The 15,504-nt window shown below is 36.6% G+C and overlaps 2 protein-coding genes across 2 annotated transcripts in view; both read left to right on the top strand.

Annotated features, from left to right (window-relative positions):
• Nucleotides 1–7,283, top strand: part of LOC107656212 (cadherin-like and PC-esterase domain-containing protein 1) — a 54,340-nt gene extending 47,057 nt beyond the window's left edge. The window contains 6 exon segments of the mRNA XM_016443978.1: nucleotides 349–485; nucleotides 3,362–3,582; nucleotides 3,679–3,792; nucleotides 4,308–4,395; nucleotides 4,530–4,661; nucleotides 5,887–7,283. Coding sequence (XP_016299464.1) covers nucleotides 349–485; nucleotides 3,362–3,582; nucleotides 3,679–3,792; nucleotides 4,308–4,395; nucleotides 4,530–4,661; nucleotides 5,887–6,126 — 932 coding nt within the window. The 3' untranslated portion in view covers nucleotides 6,127–7,283.
• Nucleotides 7,284–8,590: 1,307 nt separating this feature from the next.
• On the top strand, nucleotides 8,591–14,460 carry LOC107656279 (protein Wnt-16-like). Its single transcript, XM_016444039.1, has 4 exons — nucleotides 8,591–8,886; nucleotides 9,042–9,268; nucleotides 11,196–11,482; nucleotides 13,508–14,460. Exons 1-4 carry the CDS (start codon nucleotides 8,795–8,797, stop codon nucleotides 13,970–13,972), a joined length of 1,071 nt encoding a protein of 356 aa, XP_016299525.1. The 5' UTR covers nucleotides 8,591–8,794; the 3' UTR covers nucleotides 13,973–14,460.
• Nucleotides 14,461–15,504: the final 1,044 nt, after the last annotated feature.

The following is a 15,504-nucleotide window of genomic DNA, read 5'->3' as shown; positions in this document are numbered from 1 at the left end:
ACATCAAAGTCAGTGGCGATTACTTTAATGAACTGTTTACACTGTTTGTGTGCATCAGTGATTAAGGCAAAAATAGGTATATATGCCACAAATAGAATATTATGCCATGTAGGGGACTGTCTGAAACTGGCACAATGAAGTAATCATGTCTAGCTGGAGTTTCCCACCTGATTCATCTTTTTATGCTGAACTTTTGACATACAGCTGTATAAGACTTCAAAACTTCACAGAGATTCACTCCACTATGAATCACCTGTGAATGCTGTAATTTGAGTAGATGCTGTCATGGAAATTGAGTATAATGCACTATAAAGACACTATAACAAAATATTTTCCGTTTCTTATCAGGTCGTTGGGTCGTCCCATGCCTGAGCTGTTCAGACAACAGGACTTGTGATTGGAGAGAGGTTGCCTGGCAGCCCGACAGCTGTTATCACCCCTTGTTGGACCAACCTCAGTTGCAAACCTGCATGATGGACCGGAAGGTGAGGAACCAGGAACCAAAAATACTTAAAAAATTAAATCAGTACCAGTGGGTGCTTGGTTACCCTATATTGTCAGAAGAAAGGTACAAAGTGTACAGTGTCACTGGGACTGTACCCTTTCAAAAGTTATACTTTTGTACCTTATTTATTCCTAAATGGTGCAAATTTTAGTACCTCAAAGGTACAGTATTAGTACCTAAATGGTACATATTAGTACCTTTTGAAAAGGTACTGCCCCAGAGACAGCTTTTGTACCTGTATTTTGTACCTAGTGTATGCATCATCATCTTGTGACTTAAATGGCAAAATACACATTTTCACATAGTAACTTAAACATTTTATGTAATGCTTAACAGATCATAACTATTTAACAAAACAAAAAATTTGGGGTCAGGCACATTTTAATTATTTATTTATTTTAAAGAATTCTCTTAGTCTCACCAAAATACAATCAAAAATTGCGAAATGTTACTATATTTTTGTATCTATTTGAAGATATTTTACAAAGTAGCTTATTCCTGTGATTACTCTAGTCTTCGGTGTCATAAGATCTTTCATAAATCATTCTAATATGCTGATTTGATGCTCAAGAAACATTTTTTCTTATTATCAATGTTGAAAACAGTTCTGGTGCCTAATACTTTTTGGGATTGTGATAGATTTTTGTCAGGATTCTTTGATGAGTAGAAAGATTTTAAATTGTAAGTTTAAAAAAAAAAAATGTTTAAATAAAAATCTTTTGTAGTCTTATAAATGTATTTACTGACATTTTTGATCAATTGAGAGCATCCTTGCTGAATAAAAATATAAATTTCTAAAAAAAAAAAAAAAAAATCTTACTGACCCCAAACTTTTAAACAGTAGTGTACTTTTTGAGGCCACCATATATTTGTGTTTAAATGTTCAATATTTTAATGAATCATTAATGGAAGTTATTATAAAGTGTTACCAGCACTTAGTTTTTTCTGGACTTGATGTAAAAGTACATTTCGTCAGCTCTTCTGTATGCAGCTTAAAGCTTTGCCATATGTGTGCGTATACAGTACTGAGGAATAAATTAAAGGCAGGCACCTAAAATAGCATTGAATGCCAGTGGCAATGAGCAGCTGTTTATCAGAGATTAACAGCATGTGCTGAGCTTCATCTACAGCTGAGCTCACAGCAGCTGCATGATTCAATTACACTGCTGCTTTTATATGTAATCATAGGTATAGTGTAAACTCCTTAGGAAAGAATAGGGGAAAGATTCTGGAGAAGAAAACCTATACTCTCCTGTGTTTGGTGTTAGATTTTATTTTATTGTAATTTTTTTCTTGATGTGATCTGCACACCTCCTGTGTTTTGGGTTGTTTTTAAATTATTGCTTAAAGCCCAGCAGGGGTTTTCAAAGCTGTGTGCCAAACCTACAGTCTGTTCCTGCTTCAAACGCTCCCTCAGCGCTCATCCTCACAGCATGACTCTTTCCACTCTGTCTCGATTTAAGACTCACAAGATCAGATCTGACACAAACAAATGGCCACATTACACAAGGGCCCAGGCTCTCGCTATAGACAAACCACAGCCCTCTGACTGCGAGCCCATTCAACAGGAAAAGAAGAACTCTTCAGGAAAGATTGTTTCAAATAAAAGAGCTTTAGATTGTCAAGGTCTAGAGTTATATGCATGAGTTTGTTTCATGTTAAATCCATTTCTGCAGTCTGGAGACAGCCTAATGTATTGTTTGGAGTTCACATTGTCTTCCCAAACTTGTATACTGTTACGTTTCCTGTACAAAACACATTTTTAAAGAATTGTTGTACAGCTATTGACATAAAATGAGAGTTGAAAAAGGATAACAAAAATGGTATATACTACTTTTTTGATGAATATATTTGGAACTACAGGTTTGGAATAATATGAGAGCAACTCCTGACTTCTTGTTGAAAATATGTGTCCTTAATTTTGTGAGCATGTCTGCAGACCACAGTGTCAGCCAATGCCTGCTCTCTGAGATCTTGTGATTTAGACTGGCAACTTCACTGCCAAAAGAGCACACACAGATGAACATCCAATCTTATTAGACTCTTGTGAAGTGCTTCATGGCAACTGTGATCTGAAAAGGCCATATTGTATCTTTTGCCCTTATAATGACACAATTGTTATTTCATTTCCTCATGTTTGTGTTGTCTGTACACTTAAGAGTTAAGATATATATATATATATATATTTGTACTGTGTATATATATATATATATATATATATACACACATGTATATGTATGCTATACCGCATCCATTATATAATATTTTACATTCTTTTTTAAATTATTTTAATTTGTAGGATTTATGACAGACTAATACTATAAATATGCAGTATTCATAATAAAAATGCTTGCAATTTACAATAAATTTATATTTGTTAACATTATAAGTTCTGCATAAGTTCACATGAACTGACAACGAAAAATAGATATGATAAAAAATGAAATAAAGCATTTATTAATCTATTCATTAACCTTAATATCAATTTCAACATTTACAAATACATTATTAAAATCAAAAGTTGTATCTGTTCATATTATTTATTGGACTTGAACATGAACTAACGATGAATATAAGTTAATAGTATGGACAAATTTTTGAATTATACACAATTAAATTAGATGAAGACTAAAATCAGTGGCCTTGAAAAAGCTATTTCATTTGATGCAAAAGTAGACCCTTTATGGTGGTGGTAAAACACATAGACAATGATTAGTTGTGCCTTTGAAATGAATGATTGTGCGTATTGTGCAGTATAATTCTGGACTTGACAAGAATGGGTTTAAGAAACCAGTCCAGGACTTGGTTTAACCTGTTTTAGTCTCACAACATCTATACATGCATGATTTCCCTCAGGTCCTGTTTATCGGCGACTCCACCAATCGAGGGATGATGTACTACCTGATGGAGAGGGTGAACACTACTCTGGAGGACTGGGACAAGGCCCACGACACCATCGTCTACCACAACCTGAATCAGGGCAGAACTAGCGCCAGCTACTCCTACTACCCACAATTCTGGCTGCCGAAGGCCCAGAGACCCACTTTCCAAAGAGCTCTGCAGCAGCTTCTAGAAAGGTCTGTGTATGTGCATGTTGGATGATGTTTGTCTCCATGTGGCTGTGGATTACACCCATTAAGCTGTGAATGTGCGGGTTTGGTGTCGGTCTAAAGTGGCAAAGGCCTTGTTAACACACTGAATGACTTTGGCAGTGTGTTTGATGGTGGGATGTGGGCTGCATGTGGTTGGGAGGCCGTTTGTCAGATCAGAGTATGTCAGCAGGGACGGTAACCACTGCTGGCTCAGCGCGCCGTTGATCTCTCACAGCTACTGATGTGGGCAGAGGGGTAGGATATGGTGCACAGATGTGATTGTGTGTGTGTTTGAGTGTGTTATAGTGTGCATCTGTTGAGGACATGTGTTTTGGGAGCTGCTTGAATGATCTGACGCATTTTGTTTTTGCTAAATTAAATTAAAAAGCTGAGTTTTACTTTAAGTGTTGAAATATGTATACACACTACCATTTAAAAGTTTGAGGTTAGTAAGATTTATTTATTTTTAATGAAAAAAGTATTACTTTTATTAAGAAATTATGCATTAAATTGTTAAAAAGTACTAGTAACGACATATATAATCTTCCAAAAGATTTCTATTTTAAATAAATGTTGATCTTTTGAACTCCATTCATCAAATAATCCTTTAAAACTTCACACACAAAAATAGCAGTACAACTGTTTTCAAAATTTATAATAATAACAAATGTTTCTTGAGCAGCAAATCATATCTCTAACTTATCTCCAAGGGAGGGTCTTGAGAAAATCGTGGTGGTGGTGAAGTCTTTAGGAATGGGTTTCCATCTGCCTGTGGATGGTATTCGCTCCCTTCCACTGGTAAGAACTACTGGAGATTACAAAATCCATGGGTTTGGTCTGTTGACCAGATATTCTTCTTTTCCACTTTATTCATTCATTTATTGACATCTATCAACTTTGTCAGCCTTTTTGTCTTCTTTCATTGGTCCTAGAATGGAGTGCAAGAACTCTATAATGTGAACAAGAATATTCTGGAAAGTGCCAAGCATCTTGGATATGAGGTCATGTGACAGTAAAAAATACTTCTACATTGTTACAAAAAAAATCTATTTCAAATAAACACTGTTTGTTTGAACTTTCTATTCATCAAAGAATCCTCACAGTTTCCACAACAAAATTAAAACAGCACGGCTGTTTTCAACATTGATGATAAGAAATGTTTCTTTAGCAGCAAATCACATATTAGGATGATTTCTGAAGAATCATGTGACACTGAATACTGGAGTAATGCCATCACAGGGAAAAAAAATAATTTTAATTTTAATTTAATTTTAATTTTTATAATATATTATATAGTTAAAGTTATAGTAAAAAGCTTTTTATAGTAATATATTAAGCTTTTTTTTAGTAAATTTTTATTTAAATTGTAATAATTTTCCCAATATTACTGTTTTTACTGTATTTTTAATTAAATAAATACAGCCTTATATTACAAGAATCTTACAAACATCACAAAACCTTACAAACCCTACACTTTTGAATAGTAGTGTACAAAGTTATTATCATTCAATTATCATTACTAGATTCTCATTAATACAGTAAAAAATGCAACACAATTATTTACTTATGTACTTAGGCTGATTAGAATTTTTTTAGATCCACACATCCATTTTTGTGAATGAATCAGTTCTACTGTTCATATATATGGATATAGATCCTGCTAGAAACACTTTTCCGGCCTTCCAGCCCCATAAATCTTTTAAAAGAGAAGCCATTCCTTTTTTACCTCACCCTAAAAGTGCCTGGCAGGTCACTTAATGAGTAATTAGCAATTAGGCGGGTTTTTATTAGCCAATAAAGGGCAGGTTGGGAACAGATGGATTAGCTTGCTAAGTGTGTGAAGTGGTGGTAGAAATGCCAAACCAGCTCACATATGGGACTGATATCACTAGATCTGACAACAGGCCAGCAGATTTAGACCCAGAGACACATAACATCAGGGTCTTTTGCTAAGAGGAGCTGTTGCTTGTTTTTTTTTTTTTTTATAATTTATACTTTTACAATGTATTTTTGTTGTTTAGTGTTCGGAAGAAACAAGCTCTTAACCTTAAGTATTTTGTAGAGCAGGGAGCTCATAAGAATTGGCGATTTAAGAGGATATAAAACTGAAATGTGATAAAGGCTAGATCCCTAATTTAAAAAATGTGTCCCATGTGAGAGAACAGAGCCACACACAGATAGACAATGTTATTTGCTTACATGATTGAAATCTCATATTCCCTATGCAATAGATCATTGATTAGCTTCAAATGTGACCACTAAATATGTCTTATATTATGTTGTTTGCAGGTCTATAAGCTTCCCTTTCCAACTGCTGCTTCCCAAAGAAAGTTAAAGATCTTTAGGGTTGGTGGAGAAAGCAGGAATCCGACCAATGAGCAGACGGGGCCTCAAGAGCACAAGGAACCGTCGTCTCAACCTGACGTGTCCTACCACGTAAAGGGACCAGTGAACGCGGTGTATTCGGAAATCCTTCTCAGCAGGATATGTGTGAATCACGCCGTCAACGGGACCATTCGCCAACAGTGACAAAAAGGACAATTAGCGGCTGGTGACGCTAACCTGTGCGTGTTTTTCAGGTGTGTGTCTGTATGATTAGCTGTGAATATGTATATGTGTTGAGAAATCTGCGTAAAAGGTCTAAACTGTGCACACCGAATGGTCTGAATCTACTTAACCATATGCTGGATCAAAGTGGTAAATTGGAGGACGAGTTAGGTAGGTGTCGGTTTGCGCATATGTGTTTTAGTGTAGAGCGATCCAGATGGAAAAGGGGTGTGAGGGGGTTCAATGAGACCTCCTGAAGCCCTGCCAAAATGACTTTGGCAGCTGCGGCTTAAGGGCAGGCAGTGGCTGCGGTGCGACGCTGTAGAAAAATAACAGACGGTTGCACGGACCCTTCAAACAGCCTTATGAAAGCTTTCCTACAATGCTCATGCAACGTTCCCACAATGCTGCTACTGCTGAACCACGGGCTGAAACGTTCCCAGTATGTTTCGCGGCTGCTGTGGAGTGCCTTTGATGTCACCCTGCTTCACATTGTCACTTTTGTGGAAGCTCGGGCAACGTTTTGAAGTCTAGCTTTACACCGCCTTTCCTTCACATGCCAGGTTCACAAGTATTTATGAAGTATTTTCTATGCCAAAGGTCTTATGAAGTATATTGTATGTTATAGTATTACTGTCTTATGTTCCTCATACATTTATTTTTCTACCAGTGTTTTCCAGTGCCTTTAATAATAATCCGTGTAAAATGTTATAAATGCTGTTTACAAAAAAGATATTTATACTGTTTTGATGGTAAACATTTTTATATTGTTGCTGGGTTTACTCTAAATTGCTGGAATGCATGATGTTTCATTTGTCCATAATTTACGTTAAACAGGAAGTGGCTTTTGAGGAGAGAAAATTAGTAGGATTAATTTGAAAAATCCCATAAAATTGATCTTCCCACCAGTTGTTAAGCTGAGCTCAGAATGGGCACGTACGCTATTAAGTGAAATGAAATCACATGAAACTATGTGTTGACCTGTTAATATTCCGCAGTGCGTGATAACTCTCTTTTTGATATGTCAGAATTTTAGGGTCAAATTATTTGGATGTTTATGAAGAGCTATGCCAAGATATTCATCTGTGTCGCCTGTGCATGAAATGTATGATTCCAACAATCATGATGAATATCACTTATCCTGAACAATTAAAAATGTACATTTTCATAATTTAAAACACGTTGCTTTTTGAATTTATCAAATGTTTTTCTTATATTTAGTTTGATTCTACCGTGTCATATTTTATTGGCATACTGTGTTCATGCAAACTGATTTTTTAAATATATTAGAATATTTAAGCAGTTTTAACAACTTTTGTCTTTTTGTGCCCCGCCTTCATCGACACCAAACCAAAAATGTGTTGCTTAACTTATGAAAAATCATTATAAATGTTGATTATCAGTAACTGTGGGTGAAACAGACCAAGCCATCAAAGTATAACACGCATATATGTTTGCTCATTTATAAAACTACATTTGCATTTTATTCATTTAGGATTTTTTCTCAACTGGAACGTTTAATTAATGTTTAGTTGTTTTAATTATTTCTGGATTATAAGCAAAATCGAAATCCCTCTTAGATAGAAATTAAACGAAATAGCAATATTCTGTAACTTTCCGCTTCAGTCATGGAATTTCAGTTATGATAAAAGATTAGTTAGAGCGCGCATTTTCACCTGACGCTGCAGGTAACCATAACAACAGTACGTTTGCTCACGAGCTCTTAATGAGTTTTCATGCGGTTCGTCGATGAAGTGAGGCGGTATCACTTTATTATTGCTTATAACAAATTTACATATCAAAAATATATCACAAAACGTAAAGTTTTTATTGTATAAGTACAGTTAACTCTGCTAGTGTGACAAACTACAAACTGCGTTAATTAATGTTTCCTTAGCATTTACTCTAATGTTAGCCTACTTAATATGTTGGACGTTTAAAACTATTAAATTTTTGCAGTTATTTTATAAAAGTCGATGCCTCTGAAAGTTATTGTTTAGTGTGAACACCGTGTGCACTTAAGTAGTATTAATTAAACAACGGTTTTGCTTTAAAATGTTTTACAATGCCCTAAGCGTCTTTCTGCGTTTCTCTATTCTCCCGTTTTTTATTTTAATATTGGTTTCAAAATATTCGTTAAACACTTAAGTTAAAAATGCTCAGTTAGATACTCGAGTCCTTTTTATCCTGTTCTTTCAACCTCACAAAATCCTTAATCAAGTGAGCTGCTGAAATGACTGATTCTTTCTGCCCAAGTCTCTCGCTTTGTGCTCTCTCACCGGCCTCCAAGCCGAGATCTGTTTGTCCAATCAGTGCTAAGAACAATCTCATCTTATGAATATTAATGATCGGTTCGACCAATCGCGATGTGGGAGTGCTTCACAGGAGAGTGTTTAGATGCGCATTTTCCAGCAGCAACAGCAGCATATAACTGTTTGTGTCTATTTGAGTTCACACTGATGGCGAAGGTGACTTGGTGGTGGTTGGACGCTTTTGTTCGTACCTGCGACTTAATGGATACTTAAAAGGGACATTTATGAATTTAAAAGCGCCGTTTGTGGATTACATACGCTAGATATTAGATGTAGTGGACCGGTATGAATCGTCTTTGTCCAAACATTCAGTTCGGGACTTGTTAAATGAAGTGGACATGGATAAAACCGGTTATGGGATACATGCAGTTTACCATTTATTCCTTCTGTGGCTCTCAGTTTGCCCTCTGTGCTCTCAGGGAAGTTGGATGTAAGTATTATAAGTGCTGTGTTGTTGTACTGTCAATTAATGTTTGAATAAAATGTTTGAAAATTGTCTCCTTTTCCTCGGGCCTGGTTATGGCATTTGCCGACAGGAGAGGAGAACCGCTTCTGATATTTGTGTCACACTACTCCGCATCACAGGTGGTTGGGCATCACATCTGTAGGAGTGCCCGAGAAGTTGGGTTGCGCGCATTTGCCCCTGTCGCACAAGCAGAAGGAGTTGTGCGCGCGCAAACCGCACCTTCTGCCGAGCATTAAAGAGGGCGCGCGCCTGGGCATCACCGAGTGCCAAACGCAGTTCAAACACGAGCGCTGGAACTGCTCGACCCGACGGGACCCGAACGTGTTCGGCTACGAGCTCACCAGTGGTAAGCATGCAATGTGTCATACTGAAACAGACTTAATTTGAATGTGCTTTAACTTTATAATCCTGTTTTTTATTACACTCTAAAAAATGCTGGGTTAAATACGACCCAGTGCTGGGTAAAATAGGGACAAACCCAGCAATTGGGATGTTTTGACCCAGCGGTTGGGTTACTACCCAGAAGGTTGGGTTAAACCTAAAGGTTGGGTTTGTCCCTATTTTACCCAGCACTGGGTTGTATTTAACCCAGCATTTTCTAGAGTGTACTTTTATTAATGAAAATTAGTAGTAAAGGTTGACCAACGCGATCAAATAATCACGAGACGAAAAATATTACAACTTAGGATCCCGTTGGTCAAACTTTACTACTAATTTTCATTAATAAAAGTAATGAAAATTAGTAGTAAAGTTTGGCCAACGCGATCAAATAATCACTAGACGAAAAATATTACAACTTAGGATGGTAATACTGTCTTAATAGTTTTTATTTTAAAAATCAATGCATGTAATTTTAAATGTAATTTAACGAATTTTGATTCAAAGAAACTGAGCAAAGAAATACAATTTGAGGAGTGTTGTATATGGCTAGAAAAATGGTTAAATTATTTATTTGGTGTGCATTAGTCTCATAAAGCAGGCTGTTCACCTTCATAAGTTAGTAATTATTGTAATATTATGTCTAAAAGCAGAAAACAGTTATTTAAAATATGCATATGTGGTTATTGGACACTTCAACAAAAATAATCAGCATCTTGTCATGAAAAAAAACGTCGGTCATTCTGTGATATATAATGAGAGATCATCACTTTGTAATTGCTTAAAGAATCTGAATGTTAATTGACAGTTAATCCTATTTTTGACCCCTTAATGACTGTTTTGATTTGAAATGTTTATGAAAAGATGATTTGATTTTGGAAACAACCTGTGACACATCTGTTTTAGGTTAACCATCTCTATACTAAATTTACTATGGTCTTTATCTGGCCCTGAATTTAATGCATGCAGGATTAGAGTGATTACAAAAAGAGTAAAACTGAAATGGTAGAACTTGTTGCTTGATTTTTGTGAATCCATTGTAAGATTAGTTTCTCTTCCAGAGTAGTTCAATTTCAAGCTCAAGTTGATTCAAGGGGAAACTGAATTTGATATAGGTCTGATTTCATGCAGCTACAACCAGGGTTTAAAGTAATGTTATAGGCATTTACTATCAGAAATGAAACTGAAATGTTTATTATTCTATTCTATTCCAGTTATTTAGGCTTCTTGCTTTAAATGTTTAGGTCACCTTTCTTGAAAGTAATAGAAAAAGAGAAAGAAAGAAAGAAAAAAAATCATAGTTGGCAGATATTTTTGAGAAATCAAGTTTAAAGGTAAAACATTATAAACCAAATTTAATAAAAAATGAGTCTTATATTTTAAATTTTATTTTATATAAGCTATTAAAATTAGCTTTATAGAAACTACATGCATGAATTTATGACTAGATAACTAGTTTGCTCCCAATTAAAACTTAAGCTGCATAAAGTGATTTTTATTAGGATCTGCAATTAAATGTATATATTTATTGTAAATAACATTTAATCAGAAACACTGAAATGTACAGAACCATTTACTTCATGTATAAAATGGTCACTTTAATAAAACAATTCTGTTCAGTTAAAAGGATGTTAAGAATTTTTACATCATCTGTTCTCACAATAAAAAAGAAATTTCTTCAGCCAAACATTTTTGCTCATTTTATAGTGTGATATCAGTGTTTCTCTGTATGAATGTAGGTAACATTCCCAGACTCTGATACTGCTGCCCTGAGACCCTTCTCACAAATGTCCTGCTGTGAATCTTACATTCCCATCATTTTTGGTTGTTTCCGCATTTGTAAGTATTTAACTTGCATCGGCTTCTTGCTTAAATTCTCTTTTTTGTTTTTTAAGGGACAAAAGAGACAGCGTTTATCTACACAGTAATGGCTGCCGGCCTGGTTCATGCAGTCACTCGCTCTTGCAGTGCAGGAAATATGACAGAGTGTTCGTGTGATATGAGCCTTTTGGGCAGCGGTTCGCCCACGGAGGGCTGGCACTGGGGTGGGTGCTCCGATGACATCGCCTTCGGGACTTCATTCAGCCGTCGCTTCATTGACAATTCAGTAAAGAACACATCAGCCCGTGTTGAGGACGCCCTGTTCACTATGAACCTGCATAACAGCGAGGCCGGAAGACAGGTGGGTGACAAACAACTAAACTTTAAAGTACTAGTTAGAAAAATGTTGAAAGAAATGAAATGCACAACAGTGACTGCTCACTTTTTTAACTTTTTCCTCTGCATTTTTTCCCTTAATTTTCTCAATAGGGATTTCAAAAAGTACTTTAATAAAGGCTTTAATAAGAAGTCATGGACGAAAACCAACCAGCTCTGAGATGAATCATAACATTCCAAACTTTATTTGTAACAAAAAAAAAAAAGAATATGAAAATTGAACAAACAGACAAAGGTACAAGAATTTGTACTTAACGTTGTTTATGAAAGCATAAACTACAATCTCATGTAGTATTGCAAATTATGTAATCTGATCAATTTGATATGCTTCATGAGATGTGTGGTCATTTCTGAGCTCTTATGTTGCAATTTTGGTTTCCATGGTGACTTTTTTGATTTCCTTTAAGAATTATGAGTAGTTAAATTAAACATGATTTTTGAGTTGAAATCACACTGACTTGGTGCTTCTACAAACCATATGTTATTGCTTTACATAGCTCATTGTTTGCCTTTCCATTCATGTTTAAAGTGATATGTGAAGCTAAAGCATCAATTTGCATGTGACTGTGCTTGCCTGCTTCAGCAAAAGAGCTAGAAATCACTCTTAAAGGGTTAGTTCACCCAGAATTGAAAATTAGCCCATAAATTACTCACCCTCAAGTCATCCTAGGTGTATATGACTTTCTTCTTTCAGACGAATCCAGTCGGAGTTATATAAAAAATTGTCTTTGATCTTTCAAGCTGTTTAATGCCACTCAGCGGGTGTTGCATGCATCAGTCCAATAGAAGTTAAATAAAAAGTGCCCATCCATAAAAAAAGTGTCTCACACGACTCCGGGGGGTGAACAAAGGCCTCCTGTAGCGAATCGATGAGTTTTTGTAAGAAAATTATCCATATTCAAAGCATAATAATCACTTTAATGTAGCTTGCGCCAACAGTTGTACACGGAAGCAGCTCCGGGCTGATGACGTATGAGGTCGGCTTTGTGCAATTTATGAGTAATTTTTGAGTAATTAATGGGCTAATTTATTATTTTTGGGTGAACTAACCCTTTAATTCAGTGCTGTGTTTCCCTGTATAGACACTAATTCACTCTAACAGAAGAAAATATGAAAAGTGTGACAGTGGAGAAAATGTCCATCCATTCCTGCAAAATTCATAACACATTCAAGTTCTTGTGATCTTACAGCCTCCTTTATAAACACATCTAATCTCTGAAATTGAAGGTTTCCTCAGTCACTTTAAGGTTTTAAGCAAGTCTACGAACTTATATGCAATTACCATTTAAAATATGACAGTTTTCTCCAGCAAATGAATCTTTGACTTGTTCTGGTTGACAAGAAAAACCATTTCAAAGCAACCAAATAAGAGCAGAAATAGTTATGGGCTGTTTCAGCTCTGGCAATTTGTTGATCAAATGAGTTACATCTCCCCACATGTTCTTGATTAATCTGAGAAGCTTAATGATTTGCACCGAATTCCACAGCCTTGACTTGTAAGTGTTTGGAGACCCTTACCCTAACCCTAAGTGGTTGGAAACCACAGAGGAGCATTTAAGCGAGACAAAATTTCCCTCAAGTCAGCGAAGGGCCCCCATAATCCTTCACCCAAACAAACGCTCCCATTTTATGAAAGTCGTCAGCTAACAAAATCCTCTGTCCGCTTTCATGGTGCAGAATATGAACGGATGGGAGAATATAAAAGCTTCATCCAAAATTATATAGTCCTTGGAAATGTGGTTTATAGTGAACCAAGGTTAACTCTCTCGCCGATTTACATTAGTTCCACGTTTTTGCCTGAAATCCAGGAAGTCTGTCAAAATAAATTGCAAAAATGTTGGAAGGCTGAAATAATGCTCAAATCACAGTTCACATGTCTGCATGCTTATTTATTTCATGCTTACATTGTCTAGTAAAACAAGCTATTTTCCAAGCTTCTATCTGTTATCGATCAGATATATAATGATCTCCGTATCCTCTTCCTCTACAGGCAGTGGCCAAAACAATGTTGACAGACTGCCGCTGTCACGGCGTGTCGGGTTCGTGTGCGGTAAAAACTTGTTGGCGCACAATGGCTGCGTTCGAGCGTGTGGGCGCCTACCTGAAGGAGCGCTACGAAAACAGCGTTCAGGTGGTGGACCGCTCTAAACGTAAGGTGCGACGTAAGGACAAAGACCATCGCCACATGCCTATTGGCAAAGAAGAGTTAATCTTCTTCAACAAATCGCCTAATTACTGCTTGGAGGACCGGCGGTTGGGCATGATGGGGACTAGGGGCCGCAGGTGTAACAGAACTTCAGCCGGGCCGGACGGCTGTAACCTGTTGTGCTGTGGGCGGGGCTACAACACGCACGTGGTACGACATGTAGAGCGCTGTGAGTGTAAGTTCGTCTGGTGCTGTTACGTTCGCTGTCACCGCTGTGAGACGATGAACGACATGCACACCTGCAAGTAGAGCTACTACTTGGGGAGGGATCTTGTGAGTGGAAGTGGACCTTCTTTGCGCTTTCAGCCCAGTTGGGCCTATACAAACAAGCGTGTTGACAAATTATCCATGGCAACTGGCAATCCAAAACCAGGGAGAAATGGTATATTCCCTTTTAAGTCCACATGTGTAACTCTTCCCATGGGCTTCAAGTGGAAATCAAGCCATTTTGTATATAGTGACTGTGGAATATAACTGGAGCATAAAGGGAACTAAAATACTGGGAACAGCAGAAAAAGTGTAAATATATGCTTTTGTTTGGGATTGTATTGAGGGCTCTTACAGTTAATGATGAATTATAGTGGGAATTATTTAGATAATATGCCAAGATATTTTTTGATACAATGTTTTATAGGTTGCAAAAGAGAATCCCTTAAATAAAAGACAGAAATAATTCCCAAAGGATGTATTTTGCAATTGTAGCTTTATATTTCATGATTTAAATGTACATATTAAATTATGAACAAAGGAAGTATGCAATTTCACCTCATTTTAATTAATCTTAAATAAAGTTTTTTAGAGACCCTGTAAATTTTTTCTGCTTGTGACAGCTGAGGTTTCTCCATCTGTTCCGTTCCTCCTAAACAAATAAACACGTATTATCCAAAAGCGTAGATAATGGATGTGTTCTGCAGTAGCAGCTTTATCAATTTACAATTTAATTATATATTTCAAATTAAGAATCATGGTTGTTGTCTTTCCTGTTCTTATTTCTTATGACTGATGTTTGTCTCATTCCGTTCCTCTTAAACTCTAATCCCACACACACACATCTCTGAAAGAGTAGTGCTTTGCTAGAAGTAACAGAGTTGTGCCAAATACCATGGCTGCATTCTCTTAAACAGCCCTTAAATGCTAATGCAAGTGGCTCTTTTATGTAGCCACATTCCAGCCAACAGGACATTGACCGTTTACGGCAGCACACGCAGAACATATCAGTGATCTTCTGTCCAGTGACAGAAGGAAAAATTCCTGTGAGTTCTTGCACATGCTGGCAAATCTATTAAAGTCGTTGGAAAGTCTCTCTCACGTTGCATTTCGTGATTTCACTCTGAATGTCTGCTTGTTCATTCTCATGTGGTTGTATTTACCGCTGAGTGCAAGTTGCATCAAGCTTTCTTAAAGACTTTTTTTCTGTCCATGAAAAAAAAAATTCTGATTATTTTGTACCATGACTCTCAAGCCAATTCCATCCAATAAATGATTTCCTTTTGGAAATATTGCCATTTTCTCACTCTTTAGTTCCTCCAGAAGATCATTCATGCTATCAATTGAGACATTTTGACCTGATATTTCACCCTAGAAGAGATTTGCTAATAGAACCTTGTCATCATTTTGGTCAATTCTGCACCTTGTGGGCAGTAAGTTGATGAATCACAGACAGTGATTCCCAAATCAATTCCGTTGAAAACTTACATCAATCAATGTAACCCTCCAGGTATATTTTTAAGAGCAGCACTCAGACCTTCAGCCCTGGAAACCTGGTGCCAACCCATCCTGGA

This window comes from Sinocyclocheilus anshuiensis, unplaced genomic scaffold, assembly GCF_001515605.1.
Source record: "Sinocyclocheilus anshuiensis isolate Anshui unplaced genomic scaffold, SAMN03320099.WGS_v1.1 scaffold183, whole genome shotgun sequence".
NCBI lineage: Eukaryota > Metazoa > Chordata > Actinopteri > Cypriniformes > Cyprinidae > Sinocyclocheilus > Sinocyclocheilus anshuiensis.
Note: the sequence above shows the minus strand (reverse complement) of the source record. Positions and strands in the feature narration are given on the sequence as shown.